General features: G+C 40.6%; 1 protein-coding gene across 1 annotated transcript in view; it reads right to left on the minus strand.

Annotated features, from left to right (window-relative positions):
• Positions 1-17,426, minus strand: part of SLIT2 (slit guidance ligand 2) — a 419,446-nt gene that overhangs the window by 136,843 nt on the left and 265,177 nt on the right. Inside the window, exons 6-8 of the mRNA XM_065405536.1 lie at positions 8,956-9,027; positions 4,328-4,399; positions 75-238 (exon numbers count right to left, since the gene is read on the minus strand). Coding sequence (XP_065261608.1) covers positions 75-238; positions 4,328-4,399; positions 8,956-9,027 — 308 coding nt within the window. The remainder of the gene's footprint in view (positions 1-74; positions 239-4,327; positions 4,400-8,955; positions 9,028-17,426) is intronic.

A 17,426-nucleotide genomic window follows, 5' to 3' on the forward strand; every position in this document is an offset into this window, starting at 1 on the left:
CATTACAATCTCTGTTAAACTGGTGTTAAACATGCATTAAATCAGAGCTCTGTTGCAGAATTTGTTTCCCTTACCACTGCAGACAAATTCTCGTTTTTGAACCTCTGCTACATTGTGTCCCCTCAGGTGGGATGGGCCCATACACTGTGTGTACAGGCCAACTCGGGGTCGCTGCCGCAGCCAATCAGATAGCCAAGCCAGGTGGCAATCACAGTAGAGATTATTCGAGTGAAGTCGACTGAATGAGAGGAAACAAGTCAATATGTTTAAATTAGCAAAAAACCTGAGTGACAGAGTTTTACAGATCTGGAAGATTTACTAATAAGAAGTCCTTAATGAGGAATCGATCTTTTAAATTTTTCATTTGAAGCTGGAGAGTCATGTAGCTTTATTTATTAACATTTAAGTAGCAAAAAGCCTTTTTAGGTTGGTCTAATTAGTTTAATAAGAAACTAGGTTTGCTATCACAAAATTGAGTATCTACAGTTTCTTCCCTCTCTCCTAAAAGAGAAAAGCAAATACACCAGAGTTTGAAAACAGCTCTTGAATTCTTTAACTTAGCTCTGTACAAAAGGCCAATAAATCAAAAAAGTCTAAAGTAGACTGGTTTATCACAGTAATATACTGACAACAAAAAAAGCTAATAAAAGATTTGGCTTCCAATTAGAGATATCAGTAAGTCTGGCTGTTATTAGTCTCTATAGAAACTACTTGCAAAATCCTTTTAGCAGGTCATATTCATTTTGCTGCTGAACAAGACAGAATAATAATGCAATATAAAACACCTTCTTTCACATCCCTTCCTGATTTTCTCTCCTTTTGTTTAATCACAGAAAAGGGGATTAGCTGCTTTTGGCTCCTAGGGACTCATATTCAAAGCAATGCCTGAAATTAAAAGACCAAATGGCAGTGAGTGAAGGAATTAAGTAAGTTGCCTCTCTGTTGGCAGAGACCTACACAAGATCATGGCTCCTTGCCAAGTGCCAAAAAGCACTTTGCCATTGATAAAATATCAGACAAATGTATTCACTAAATTAGGTAAATTACTTCAGCCTGGGTTTTTTGTTTTTTCAAACTAAAGAAAAGGACTTTCAAAGCTATAAATCAAAACCTTACTCCCAGAATCATCCATAACAGAGTAATATCATTTTAGTCCTTTTTAGCTAATGTGCTCAATTCTAAGCAAATAATTGTAATGGATATTAAAAAAAACAGAACTCAGCTGAGAAAGCTAATTAACCCACTAAAAACCCATTTAAGTAACATCAAGGCTGTGGAAACAACCAACAAAAGCAAGATGATTTAATTGATTCTTATTTCCATTCACAGAGGACTAAAAATTAAAGTTAAAATTGATGTATTTTCCTTAACTATTTTCATGATGTGTGGGTATTGTAGCAGAGAGATACAGCATACAATATGATGCATACAATACATGGCCAGCACTGGGTAAGGACATAGTGTCTGATTCTGCACTTGCTTACATCAGTGCAAACCCAACAGTAACTCCATTGAAGGCAATGCAGTTACACGTGTAATATCAGTGTAAGTGGGATTAGAGTGACAAATCTCTCTTTTGAATTGTCCTCTGGCTATTTATTGTTACAGCTAAATGTCACAGTTATGATGGAGGGCATTCTGTGTTGACTTTCTTTTGTTTATATAATAAATTTTAAGCTGAACAACCATCCCACAAAAATCTTTATGCAAGTTTGCAAAAGACTAAAATCACTCTTATAGTCTATTGCCTAAATGCCACTTGTACTGTTGAAATAAAGTTTAAGTAAATATATACAGTGAGGTATAGACACTTATGCCTTCAGGTGCACATAGGGTTGCCAACTTTCTAATCACACAAAACCGAACACTCCTGCCCCGCCCCTTCCCTGAGGCTCCACCCCTTCTCTGAGTCCCTGCTCCCACTCACTCCATCCCCTTGCCCCCTGTCGCTCGCTCTCCCCCACCCTCATTCACTTTCACTGGGTTGGGAGGGGCTTGGTGTGCAGGAGGGGGTGAGGGCTCTGGCTGGGGGTGTGGGCTGGGCAAGGGGTTGGGGTTTGTGGGGGTGGGGGCTCTGGCTGGGGATGCAGGCTCTAGGATGGGGTTGGGGATTAGGGGTGCAGAAAGGGGCTCCAGACTGGGGTCGAGAGGTTCGGAGTGAGGGAAGGTGCTCAGGGCTGGGACAGGGGGTTGGAGTGCAGGAGGGGATGCGGGCTCCAGGGTGGGACCAGGGATGAGTGGTTTGGGGTGTAGGAGGGGGCTCAGGGCTGGGGCAGGGGGCTGGGGTGCAGAGTGTGGGCTCCAGGAGGGAGTTTGGGTGCGGGAGAGAGCTCAGTTCTGAGACAGGAGGTTGGGGTGTGGGAAGGGGCTCCAGCTGGAGGTGTGGGCTCTGGGGTGAGGCCAGGGATGAGGGGTTTGGGGTGAAGGAGAGGGCTCAGGGCTGGGGCAGGGGGTTGGGGTGCAGACTCGGAGGGAGTTAAGAGTATGGGAAGGGGATCCAACCTGGGGCAGAGGGTTGGGGTGCGGGAGGGAGGGAGTTCAGGTGCTTACCTCAGGCGGCTCCCAGTCAGCAACGCAGCGGGGCTAAAGCCAGCTCCATGCCTGCCCTAGCTCTGCGTGGCTCCCGGAAGCGGCCAGCATGTCCTGCTCCTCCTAGGCGGATGGGCCAGGCCACTCTGCATGCTGTCCGCGCCCAAAGGCGCCGCCGCCACAGCGCCCATTGGCTGTAGTTCCTGACCAATAAAAGCTGCGGAGCCGGCACTGGGGGGGGGGGGCAGGGTCAGCACACAGAGCTTCCCTGATTGCCCCTTCACCTAGGGGCTGCAGGAACATGCTGGCCACTTCGGGGAACTGCGTGGAGCCAGGGCAGGCAGGGAGCCTCCCTTAGCCCTGCTGCGCCGCCGACCGGGAACCGCCTGAGGTAAGCACCTGCACCCTGAACCCGGTCGAAAACCGGATGCCTGGCAACCCTAGGTGGACAGTCAGAATACATTATAAATACAACACTGACCACTGGTAGTCCATGGACTACACAGTTTAAGAACCACTGGACGAACCTAGGACCTGATCTTGAAAAAAATACTTAACTTTACACAGCTGACTATGCCCATTGATTACACAATACTTGTGTAATCCAAAATGGCCTCCACATAAAAAAATAAAATAAATAAAAATAAATGAAATCAAGGCCATTTTGGGTTATATAAGTACCATCCATGGGCCTATATTGACCTTTTTTGTTTTCAACCAAGCATCCCATTTACTTTCAATTTCACCCATCTTTCACTTCAGTGGGAGTTCTGCCTGGATAGGCCCTAAAATATTATATTATTATATGTTAATTATATAATAATTGCATGTTTTTAAAAAAGCCATCCTTAGTTTTTTGCATAAACTTAAAAAAAGGCTAGAAGTTGAATGAATAGTTTCTTTGTTTCATTTTAGTAGCCTGAAGCATATGCTTATGTTTCAGTCATAACTGCTAAAAATTGGGGCCTTAATGTAAATGCTGACACAACCTTAATTATAACAGCACTGCCAGTTGATGCTATAATTTTTTGTTACAAAGAATGTTGGAGAGCCAGTTTAGTTTAATTAGGTCTGTTAGCAGTGCAGTCATAAAAGCATAAAGATTTCCCATTTATCACATCTGACAGCCAATCAAAGATTCTTCCTTATTCTTAAATGAAATGTGACCTATTGAATAGCTCAAAGTAAAACATTTTTTTTTTCATTCTCAAAAGCACCTATTTTTAGATATAGTTATAATAGGGTGACCAGATGTCCTGATTTTATAGGGACAGTCCCAATTTTTTGGTTCTTTTTCTTATATAGGCTCCTATTACCCCACCCCCGTCCCGATTTTTCACATTTGCTGTCTGGTCACCCTAAGTTATAATGTGCAGAGTAGTGTCTACCTTCTTCTCTAGATGGTGAAACTCCTGTATGGTGTGGAGGGCATTGCTGCAATTTGTGGCAGGATAGAGAAATGACCATGGCAGCTGCATTTCTGTGGATCCAGTGGCCCCAATACCCTGCACAACTGATACAAGGGTCTCTAGTTCATGGGTCTCACTTACTTCCCTTGGGTTGGGGGGTTTGTTAATTTTACCTCAAAGATTTCTCTGCAATTGACTCACATAGTGCCCTTATGCTGCTGGAGTGGATCTCAACCTAGAGATCTTTGAGTTGCACTTTTTCCCTTTCTTGCCCCCAAATCCATCTAGATGCCTTTTCAGAACCACTAGCAAAACTTGTGTAGAAATAGTGAAGTGGTGAACACACTAGATTAACAGAACAGACAGCTATTGTCATTGGGACTACTTACAAGGTTCTGAGTTTGGGCATGTGGTTGAAACTTGCCACTGAAAGTCGAGTGATGTTGTTATTGTTGAGAGTGCTGTAAAATACAAAAAGATTCAACTTAGCATGCTGAAGTTAGCAGGATTCCAGATATTGTCCAAACATTTCTGAAGAAAATCAGATGGTATTACTTGAGATACAAATTTGCTATGATTTTGGAGAAAATACAGCTAGTGCAGAATGCAGGGGCCTGCTTTTTAAAAGCGGGATTTCAGAAAAAGAGCGTTTACACCTGTGCTGTGTGAGCCGCCTTGGCTGCCAATGGATTCCAGATGAAGTGTTGGCATTTGACCTTTATGTCCCAAGTGATTCAAACCCCAGCTACCTGAAAGGCTGTCTCCCTGTCAGACACTGCAAATGTTGAGATCATCTGAGGTATTAAAGGTGGGAATGCCATCCTAGTATAAAGCAGGGGACAGCTGGTGGCAGGACATTCTCAGAGAGGGATCCCTGGTTCTGGAATTCACTTCACTCTCTGGTTCCTCAGGGCCCAGATTTGATCACTTTGAAGACATGCTGCAAAATCCACTTGGCCCAGGTGGTCCTGGGAAGGATGACACGGAGGCTTACTGACACTATGTGGGAGATGGGGTTGGTAGTTGCCATGGAGAGTTGCAGGATGATTTTAGGTGACTTGTTCTGTATAAGGTACGGACCTCTTGGGAGCCTTAATATTTTACCAGAATAGTTCTATGTACGTTGTGCAATGTGCTTACAACTTGGCACAGGCACAGTGAATAAATCTAAGTAAATAAATACTTGGTTAGCAAAGAGTTGTCTTAGCATACATTAATTGCAAAGAGAATGAGTAATAATGTATGAAAACTTTATGAAGTATCTTGCATTTAACTATTATCTTTAGTTTGATATAAAAAGAAGACAAGCTTGACTCTAGAACAAGGAAGAGAGCAATATGATTTAAAGAGTTAATATTCCCCCATATTTTTGTCTTACAACTTGTTTATTTGAAAATGTTATTTTGCGCTTTAGCTAATCAACTCTAATGAATTGAGAATTCCATTGGCTGAATCTTTGTGCTCCTTTTTGAAAAAGCAAGTGTTTCAGTTGTATTTTTTAAAAACATGAAGCATAATTTGCATAATTTGTGCTGGTTTCTCAAGACTTTTGCATTAAAAGTACAAAGTACTTCTGAAACACACAAGGGTAAATTGCCAGCACCATAAATGGAATCAGGTTGAGCACCTCCAATTAGCTTTAATGGTAGCTATGTGAGTTAATTTCTGGTGCAATGTGTTGCAAATTTACCTCAGTGTGCTTACTGATTTCTGTTCCTAAATGTTCTCTTCACCCACACACAAGGTAACTCCTCTGTGTGCCCTGAGGGGTACAGAAACCAAAGAGGAGTAAAAAGAACAGGAGTACTTGTGGCACCTTAGAGACTAACAAATTTATTAGAGCATAAGCTTTCGTGGGCTACAGCCCACTTCTTCGGATACATATAGAATGGAACATATATTGAGGAGATATATATACACACATACAGAGAGCATGAACAGGTGGGAGTTGTCTTACCAACTCTGAGAGGCCAATTAAGTAAGAGAAAAAAAACTTTTGAAGTGATAATCAAGATAGCCCAGTACAGACAGTTTGATAAGAGGAGTAGAATCAGGAAGAAAGGAAAAAAAGATGACAAGGACATGTGCCCTACTTGAAAGAAGTGACATTTTGCATAGGGCTAGTGCAAAGGTGAGACTGCCAGAAAAGGGTCTAAAATGGTGATATGATCACTGTCTTTATATGACTCTCTGTCACAATGTCCAAATGAAAAATATACAGTTCCTATGACTCTCCCTGCATGACTTATTAATGGGTGACTTCAAAGGTACACCTTTTTAAAAAAGGAAACGCAAACCAGTGAGGATTTATGTAGTTCTTATACTACTTAAATAGAACAGATTTTATAAACACTTTTAATGATCAATATCGTATTTCTGGTGTTTGGTTATTTAACTAATTCTTTCTTTCTTTGAGTGTTCTTGTATTCCCCTTATGTTGCACCAATTTAATTCTATGGATTTAATTGCTGGAGTACAGCAAAACAGTAGCTAGTAGTAACTTAATGGATTAGACCATAAACAATTCCATCTAATAACCCAAATCTGTGGCTTTCATTAAAGGGACACTGCCAACTTAAAAAAAAAATCATGCTTCTATGTGAAATATTTTCACCTACTGTTACACATAACCCCCAAAATTCTGATGGCTGAAAGAGATTAAAGAAAAGATAATGTTTCTATTTTTGCAGTTTGTTTACTTTTTGAACTTAACAGCATTGTGTGAATTGCCAGGATCACCCCTGCATAGTCAGTTTCCCCCATTTGCTTCAGTCACACAGCTGCAGCGGAGAGAAAAACATTTTAAAAAATAGGAAATTTGACTGAAAGCCACAGAAATTTTCTTGAGGATTCACTGCCAGTAGTAGTACCTGAAACTACTTTTAACTCTTCTTTTGAATTGTCTAGATTTCATGTTGACTGCATCCCTTTAATTATAATAACCTCTGAACCTCCGCAATGTTAAAAAAGTATCCAATGATGGAAAGTTTTTTTGTTTTTTTTTGTTCAGAACTGTACAAGACCTGTCACTTCAGCAAAAATTTTAAAACACGATTCAATCAGGGTACAGGACATACTAAAAGCTCTATTATACACTTGTATTTTGATAGAAGATACACATTCCATGCACAATATTCATACAGACAGAATAAATCCAGTCAAAACCAATATATTTAGCTTTGCTAATTATTCAATGTACATTAGGCTATTGACTGACCTGAATATCTTCTTTTTTTTTTTACTTTTATTTATTTATTAGACAATATTCCTGCTGTGAAGGTGCAATTTACAGTTCCATTCAACATATTTGTCTCAACCTTGTTTGTAATTTAAGTTCTTCTATAATATTGTTTATCAAATCAAATGGTTTAATTCAAGAGTCTGATTTATTTACATATTTAACTAATAGTAATAACATATGTATATTCAGGCACAAAATACTGCAAGATTACCTGCCTTTGTGGTGCAATACTACTAATTTGTACGGATTTGATTCTGTGCCCATTGAAATCTATGGGAATTTTTACCAGATTTGATCAGTAAAAATAATGGCAGTAAAGCAGCACAAATAATATTTGATTTAATTAAAATACACATTCAAAATTCATTTCTTTTGGACATATATAAAATGCACTGTTAAAGGAGGCTATATATTTAAAATAAGGTAAGATGATAACCGCCCTAACCAGCACTGTGAAAATATAAGTTACCCTGTGATACAGGTGAGTTCCTTGGAAAGTGTGGATAAAAATCACATACTTGTATAAATGGTATGCTGACAAACCACCCATTTATATACTTTACAATTCACATATTTTAATATCAAATAAGCAGTGTATTTTAATACATTTTTAAAAAGACAAAGCAACATTTGGGTTATCTGGTTACTTAACTCTAATGACTTAAAACCAAGAAATGTGATTAAAATATTAAAAATTAAAAACAAATAGTCACAGCTATCCACTCATAGTAATCATAGATTAGCTCAATAGCAGCTGAATAACTGCCACCTTTCCCCTAAGTTGCTCACATCTTATCCTTTGGAGTCTAGTCATAAAAAGATAATGTGTGTTCTCAGAAAAGCTTCTTGATTTTACATAATTACTAACAAAAATTAAGTTAAGACTTAAAGCTCTCTCCTCCCACCAATTTAATTTAGCTTTGGGTTTCCAAGTCGTCTGAAGCAAGGGTGATTTAAAACGACATCCAGAGAAGCACTATTATTGATAGAGAACAAAGTATCCTGCTTTCTTTAAATGTATAAAAGTAACCAAGGAATGTGACACTTTCAATGACAGAAGAAATATTTAAAGAATGTACCCTGTGCCTCAAATTCTTTGGGAATTAGACTTTTTACTCATCATAGTTACTATTTTCAGGTCAAGGGTCATTGTAGATTATTTTGTTACCTTTATCTTCATTTGACAGCAATTTCAACATGAGAAAAAAGTAAGCAAGGCAACGTGCAACCCAATCCTTCAATCAATGCCATAAATATGTTGTGTATAAAAAAAGTCAGTTGTAAAGCATTTAATAATGGATGGACAGGCTACATATCAGATATCACAGTTCTGTTTACTGAAAAAGTAGCTGGGTGAAAACAGTTAGCATCACAAATGTATTCAAGGTATTTATCATTTTGATATAGATAAACAGGCAGATAGAGGTTATCTACATCAGATTACATAACAAAAGCAATATTAAAGTATGTAGCACTTCAACAATGAAAAACATTTTACAAAAATAAAGGGATGCATTAGTACTTTTTTTTTCAGGAAGTGTCTCTTTCTTACAATACATGTCATCTGATTATTTTGTGAAATGCTTTTCTGGGTGAGCAAAATAATATGTCTTTATATATATATTTACCATTTTACAACACATCACAATGGATTATTTTAAGACATCTTTTCACTAGACCATTTTGTCACCAGGCTGCAGCTAGCAGATAAGCTTTTCCATTAGTACTCCCTAGATACTGAGCTCCCGTTAAAAGTAAGATACAAGCAGTACTTACAGCACTTCCAGGTCGCGTAGAGCCCTAAATGCCCCATCTTCAATACAGCTGATCTGGTTGTAATCCAGTTGCCTGTTAAACAGATTACGAGGGTATAGGTAAAAGAAATGAACGCTGCGTAAGAAAGCCTCCTAAAGGGTCTATGTAGCTAGGCCACAGTAACTGAAACGCTCTCACAAATACACTCATCTGCTTAAGAATGTCACACGCCATTCTGGCCTTGATGCTGCCACTGAAATCTCTTTTTGTTCTGAACTGTCTGCGCAAAACAGCAGCTCTGGGAAAGCTCCAGTAAATAATAACTGCACCTTATATTAAATGCCAAAGGAATGCAATTTCATTACATCAAGAAAAGCTATCCATTAAAAGCTCTCAGCGTCATCTCACTGAAACAATTTCATTAAGGTAAAGGACTGTAAATCACTTAATGTCACATGCATCCCCTCAGTGACCTAACAGAATCCATTTATCAGAGAAGACCAGCTGCATGTTAATTTCACTATCCTTGGCAAGAAGGAGCAAGAGAGACCACTTTTAGGGTTTTTTAAAGGCAGTTTCCTTCTAGAATTGTTCTAAATGAAGAAATAACATTGTCCTAGGCATGCACATTTGCTTAGTTACACTCTTTAATTCTGCTCCAAATATATCTAGCATTTGTTCTGCAATAACCTTCAGTGTATGATTTTTGCATAGTTTGTGTTCTTTGTAATTATATGCAGATAGGATGTAATAAAGGAGCCCTTGAATTCTGGAAATAAAACTCTGCAATGCCATCCCATACATTATTAATCTTTAAGTATTAAGTTATGAAAAATTTACAATCATTTCTCTGAAGGATGTTATTCCTTTTTTCAACTCAAAACATTAATACAGTACATACTACATGACTCCTCTAAAAAAAGAAAGATACACTTTGCTGAAATTAACAACCACTCAGATACGAAATCCACGTTTCTACGCAGCTGAACAACACTAAGAATATGAGCATAATACAAATGAACTTTGCCCCTTGTGTTTCTCATTACATACTACCTATCAGAGCTAATAAGGCTTTTACTAAAGCACTTTCAGAGATTTTTCTGAACCTGTGGTAACCCTTTACTTGGATAAGAAATCATTACATCTTTGTTCATTGTAATATAGCAACTTTTACATTGCCTCTGAAGTTTCATATGTATTTTTTGTTTTAGTTTCTAGTAAACAAAAACACTATACTATTGTAGCTGTACTGGAACAGTGTTTCTGTTTACTAGAAACTAAAACCAAAATATAATTTCCTGAACACGTTGTTTAATCATTTTGGCACAATATTTGTACTGCAGTGTGTTTTTCTTTAAACCTATGTTCCTAAGACCTCTTTTGATTTTAACTAATTAATTTCATTTAACAATTATGTTAATAGCCTTTTTATTTTAAAGAGGCAAAATATATCTACAGTACTATTGTCTAACCTCTGGAACAATTTATCAAAGCCATTTAAATTAGTACAATGGCATGAAATGTTACCCTTGACACAACACAAGAGAAATTGTTTCCAGACAAATTGGCAAATTCTTTTAATGCCATCAAATTTGCCTAATGCAGTCTGCAGGTTAATCTGTAAAAGGGTGAGCTGTATGTTTGCCCATATCTTATTATCCTTAGCTGTCAATGTATAAATCAGTGCTGACACAGCTTCTTCTAAATCATCCATATTATACACAAAGGGAAAGCTTTAGCAGTAGGGAAAGCACTCTAGCAAATCTTGTTCTACAAGAACTGAAAGGCAGATTGCTTCTAGTAAACTGGCAGCAGTTGAGGTGCACCTGAAAACTTTTGGACCTTTTCTTTTAGTGACGCATTCACAGCACTGCTATTGTTAAGGGCAAGTTGCCATTTCCAGCCTAAACCATTTTTTCCCATGGGTTTCCAACACAGCTGCTTTTGTTCACATGGGGCTGAAACATGGCGTGAAACTAGTCAGATGAAATACATTTTTCTTCACAAGAAATAATGCTTAATTTTAAAAAAACTTATCTAAAAAGTAGTGTTTCCTGTTTCTTTTAGATGATTGGCTATCTGTTGTGACTAAATGTGGATCAAAAGGTCAGAAACACATTAAGCAGTAAGCATGGAAAACAGCTTTTTAAACCATTAAGTTATTTAGCTTTGAAAAGTGCTATCTAGTTTATCCTATTTGTATTAAGTTGCAGATATCCACCATACATAATCATATAATTCAATGGTTTCACTAATGGTAAATTCTGATAGACAAAACTGTACAACTTATATAATGTCACTGAGAGTGTATATTGTTACACTGGGACTGGTAGTGTTGAGGAATGATGAAGTTTATGGATAAGGTTGACTTCTGATTTCAGGGTAGTAACCTGGGCCAGAGTTAAGGCTATCTGAAGACCCCTCAGTGTTCAGCTGTTACTTGTTTTTAATATGTTAACTTTCTAAAAAGCACTTTTTAAAATCTACAGTGTTGTAAAGCTTCCTACCTCTGTTAAGTATCAGAGGGGTAGCCGTGTTAGTCTGGATCTGTAAAAAGCAACAGAGTCCTGTGGCACCTTTAAGACTAACAGATGTATTGGAGCATAAACTTTCGTGGGTGAATGCCCACTTCGTCGGATGCAACTAACCTCTGTTAAGTTAGGTTTCAGAGTAGCAGCCGTGTTAGTCTGTATCCACAAAAAGAACAGGAGTACTTGTGGCACCTTAGAGACTAACAAATTTATTAGAGCATAAGCTTTTGTGGGCTACAACCCACCGAAGAAGTGGGTTGTAGCCCACGAAAGCTTATGCTCTAATAAATTTGTTAGTCTCTAAGGTGCCACAAGTACTCCTGTTCTTTCTGTTAAGTTAGTGAAGCATATCTGCAATCTTAACTCGATTTTAAAGTGCTTTGAGAATTTCTTTAGCTCTTTTCGAATGATTACAAATTCCTCCAAAATAGGAGTCTGTATGGAGGCTGCTAGCTGAGTAGGAATGGACTTGCTACCCCACAGACCATACTCATCCTTGCACAGCTTATTCCATCCCACTCAAACTTTCACCCCAGGTGGCTCCATTTCCCGTACTTTGACTAGTGGTTCTCAACCTGTGGCCTGTGGGCTGCTTGCAGCCCAATCAGCACAGAGATGCGGCCCATGTGAAATCCTCAGTGCCAAACAGGTAGTATTGGATATGGCCCACAATGGTAAATAGATTGAGAACCCCTGCCCTTGACAGTCACTATTTTTTCCCCCATGTGCCCCTTTTTCTGTCCCTTCCTTATATTATGGCTATTTACATTGGGCAATGTGTTTTTTGTAAAGTTCACAGGATTCCTAATGTCAGTTCTCATTCTTAAAAACCTTTCAGTTGCTTGGGAGAATTAACTCATTTTTTGCATCTATATCTGCAGTGTTACCTGGATACTTCCTGTATTTAATACATAGCATTTTTAAAAATGTTACAGCAATGTTAATTAATTGCAAAGGCAAAGTTGTGAAGTTTTTAAGGGCTATGCAAAATTTATTTAGCTTTATCCTGTAGTCTTATCAATACATCACGTGCAAAACATGCTCTTAATAAAACATTATTAGTTATCATAATCATACACATTGACTGTGGACTTCTATTTTCCCCCACTCCTTTTTACTTTTACATATCTGCTGTATTTAATGGTTAGAGCTAAAAAACAAAAATTAAAAAACCCTCAAAAATCTAATGTTCAATGTCAGAATATCTATGTACATTTAAGAATTGATATCTATCTTCATACAAAAGAAATTTACACCCTATGCCACCAACACAATAGCACACTAAAAGTCCATAGTTCATGGAGGTTGAGATAAATTGACAATTTAAAGTGAAGTTTTCTACTTCTCTCTCCTTCTGTTCCTCAGGGCTTGAAAATATTCTGTTTTGTAATGTAAGAATGGAGACCATGCACCATTAAAGTTGTTCAGTTTGTACTGAAATGAATGAATCCAGGCTTCATTTCTTAATGCACTGCTTAATAAGTCACTGTAAAAAGTCAGAAACTGATGTCCATCTCTTTACCGTGCTTACGTGACAGGAGCAACATTTTTATAAACCTTTGCATTTTCACATTTACTATTCCTTAGATCATTCCTTGGGTGTGTGGAGGGAGGGGGACAATACTTGTCATTGCAGTATTATTTTTGGAAACAGTTACTATTTTCTACTAATTTGTCTGCATTTTGAGATAGAATTAAATTATGTTTACTCAATTGCCTTTTCTGTTGCAATTTCCCCAATTCCGTTTATAAGGCAGTAATTTCATGGCACATAATCTGGAAAGAATGTAACAGAATCTATATAAGATTTTTGTACTGAGTTTCCATCAAATTACAGACAATAGGACTGTATCTATCTGATTCCACTCTTCTTCCATATGAAAGAAAAAATGCTTTCCTCCCATTTATCTGCATGGTTTATTTTGTTCAAACTATGTAAGCTTTTATTTTAAAAAATCTATAATTCATTTTCACTGAAAATCGAGGAATAAAACTGTGACTAAAATAAAATGTGTGTCAAGTTATTGATCTTTTTATTTCTGTTAAAGCTAAACAGCTGGCACGATGGATACATCCTTTAAGTATGGCATTTGGGAATAAAAACTGCTTTTTAATAACTAAATAAAGTCCTCTACATAATACCCTCCAATCCAACAAAAGTCACTAATGTTGTCTGGGAGCAGAAGAACAAAATAAAACAAATTGAGAGTTTTGAAGTCCAAACATTTTGGAAGTATGATAAGTCAAAAATGTAAGAATATGTATGAGAGATGTAAACAAGTTTTGTTTTTGAATGGTCAAATCTCAAATTTACTGTGCCCAGATTTTTCCCAAATTTTCTATAAAAATTCTAACCTGCACTAAACATTCAGATGGATATTAAAGGTAAACGTGTGGGTCAACTATAATGGGCAACTAGCCACACCTTCAACTATGTGAAGACTATCACGTCTCCATCATCTAGAGATACCTCAATAGAATTGTATTGTATAGCTCTTAACACAATGGAGGCCACAACAGATGGTATATTTTTAGTTTATCAAAAATGAAAGGTAGACAGTTGGGGAAAGTGATTTACCTGTCAGGAAACATGGGAAAATATTATTTATTATTTGTATTACCATTGTGCCTAGGAACCCCAGCCATGGACCAAGACCCCATTGTGGTAGGTGCTGTACAAAGAGAACAAAAAGACATCCTGGCCCTGCAAGAGTTTACAATCTAAATAGACAGAAGAGACACATGATGCAGGGGGAGTGGTAGACTGAGCGGTTTCCAGATTTCTAGAGAAGAAGAGGGTGCCACAGTGTATGACTGGTTATGCACTTTACTCTTAGAGCAAAGGAGGTCCTTACTGTGCTTTACCTCCACTTATTACCATTTGATAAAGCTCCACTTGGTTGGATCAACAGTTATTTCAACATTCTTCTAGGAGCTGAAAACTGCTTTGAATGTCCTTTTGCTGTGGTAGTGTAGATACTGACATCCTCATCTGGCCATAGGGCAGTGAAGCAGCAGGCCAAAATAACTTTAGGTAGTTCTATTCGGCAACTGATTACACAACCCACAAGTTATGCAGCAGGTAAATTATGTCATCGGTGTGACTTCACATCAAGTGACAATACTGGATGACAAAACAGTCTCATGGCAAGTGTGTAATTTTTTGGGAAATGCACAATTGGTTAGTTTGGCATGTGACATCATTCAATAGATATCCCCCAGGAATACTTCTGTTGGGGCCTTGTGTTTAAAGATCAATTAAAAGACTTCTGTCTGTGTAACAAATCCCCTTAAATGATAAACTAGTTATCAACAAATATCCTGGCAAGGACACAACTGTTTTGGTTCATGACATGATTAAGTTAGGCCTTGTCTACACTGGCAAGTTTCTGAGAAGTAAAGCAGCTGTCTGCGTTGTAACGCCCGAGGTGTACACACTGCCAACCACTTAGTGCACAGAAACTGCACAGTTGCAGCGCTGCAAAAAAAACAATGCCGCGTAGAGCTTTCTGCGCCAGGGCTACAGCCAGGGCCGGTGCTTCCATTTAGGCGACCTAGGCAGTTGCCTAGGGCGCCAGGATTTGGGGGGGTGGCAATTCGGCGGTGGGGGGTCCTTCCGCGCTCTGGGTCTTCGGCGGCAATTCTGCGGCGGGTCCTTCACTCGCTCCGGGACCCGCCGCCGAAGTGCCCCGAAGACCGGGAGCGCAGAGGGACCCCCCGCCGCAGAATTGCCGACGAAGACCGGGAGCGCGGAAGGACCCCCGCCTAGGGCGCCAAAAACCCTGGCGCCGCTCCTGGCTACAGCGCTGCGGTGCCAGTATAGACACCGTGGCAATTACAGCACTGCGATTGGCCTCTGGGAGGTGTCCCACAATGCCTGTTCTCGCCTCTCTGGTCATCGGTTTGAACTCTACTGCCCTGCCGTTAGGTAACCATCCGTCATCTCCACCCCTTAAATTCCTTAGGAATTTTGCAAGTCCCCTTCCTGTTTGCTCGGTGACATGTGCAGTGGTCTCAGCTCATCTTTCTAGGTGACCATGCCTGCTCCACACACCAGGCAATCCCCCGCTTGGAGCAATGGCGAGCTCCTTGACCTCATCAGCATTTGGGGAAGAGGAGACTGTCCAGTCCCAGCTGCGCTCCAGCCATAGGAATTATGATACCTATGGACAGATTTCACGATGCATGACAGAAAGGGGCCATGACCGGGTCACACTTCAGTGCAGGGTCAAAGTGAAGGAGCTGCGGAACGCCTACCGCAAGGCGCGGGAGGCAAACCGCTGCTCCGGTGCTGTGCCCATGAGCTGCCGGTTCTACAAAGAGCTGGACGTGATACTCGGTGGTGACCACACCTCCACTGCGAAGGCCACTGAGGATACTGCGGTGGCTCGTCTGCCAGTCAAGAGTGGACCGAGCCAGGAGGAGGAAATCTTGGTCAAGGATGTGGAGGGGGTGGGGGACTCAGAGGCAGAGGATGACTCGTAGGTCAGAGATGCATGCAGCCTGGAGCTCTTCTCTACCCCGGAGGAGGCTATCCAGTCACAGCTGTTGGATTTTGGGGAAGCACAAACAGGAGAGGAGGCCCCTGGTAAGTGGCTTTGATTTTGCAAATCACTGAAGCGAGCTGTTGGGGGCAGGAGGGTTGCAGAAAGAAGGCTTGTGTCTGTGGCCAGGTCTACACTAACCCCCCCACTTCGGACTAAGGTACGCAAATTCAGCTACGTTAATAACGTAGCTGAATTCGAAGTACCTTAGTCCGAAGTTACCGCGGTCCAGACGCGGCAGGAAGGCTCCCCCGTCGATGCTGCATACTCCGCTCGCCGAGCTGGAGTACCAGCGTCGAAGGCGAGCACTTCCGGGATCGATCCGGGGCACTTCCGGGATCGATCCGGGATCGATTCATCGCGTCTTAACCAGACGCGATAAATCGAACTCAGAAAACCGATTGCTTACATCCGGACCCGGATGTAAGTGAAGACGTATGGTGTGTGATGTACGTACCATCACATGCTAGTCTGAGTGGCGGAACAGGGTGTTGATTGACTCCCTCACTTCACGGGAATCTGCCTCAGAGATCTCCAGAAAACTCTGATTGAGATACTGGGCAATCCACTGCTGCAGAACTTTGGCAGAGCTGCTTTGTTTCTTGCCCCATTAAGGGTAACTTTACCGCGCCCCTCTGCCGTCAGTGGGGGGTGGGGAGGGAGGAAGGGCGAACTGCATAAGGGCCAGAGCGGAAGCCACCATCTTGAAGAAGACCCTCCCTTGGTTCCCTGCTCACCCTCAGCAGCAAGATATCTTCCATAATGAACACAGCCTGTGGAAAATGTGGGGAAAGGAATGATTATAAGGCCCCCCTACAATGCTGGTTCTCCCCAAGAGCCACATACCCGGTGTACAGTACGGTCCTGGATCACTGATTTCCCCTTCCCTGCAGTTACTCACCATTTTGGGGGTCTTGCGGCTCATGTGTGCTTGCCTGGGGTCAGCCAGTTAGTGACAGGTATGTGAATAGTGGCTGTGTTTTAAATCAGTTGTCCGTGTGTTGCAAACAATACTGCTTTTGTAAAATGTTGCATTTTGGCTTCACAGATATGACCTTGGGAGCCTCTTTGTTATCGCCGGCTGAACGGCTGGGCAGAATTAGAAAGCGGCCACAAAGAACTAAAGAGGACTTTCTGCATGAGGTCATGATGCACTCTGTGGCCGAAAAACAAGAATTGAAGGAGTGGTGGGACAGTGAGAAGAGGGACCGAAAGGAGAATGCGGTGCGCCAGAATGAAGCGGCTCTTAAACGTTATGAAGCACCAAGCGGACACACTCCAGGTGATACTAACACACAAACCGAGCAGCTGAGCGCCCACCCTCCTCTGCAGCCGCTGTCCAAAACTCTTTCCCATGAGCCCCCCCGGCACCACCAACACACTCCTATCAACCTACAGGCTCTAGTCTGTACCCGCT

Source organism: Emys orbicularis, chromosome 5 (assembly GCF_028017835.1).
Source record: "Emys orbicularis isolate rEmyOrb1 chromosome 5, rEmyOrb1.hap1, whole genome shotgun sequence".
NCBI classification, from domain to species: domain Eukaryota; kingdom Metazoa; phylum Chordata; order Testudines; family Emydidae; genus Emys; species Emys orbicularis.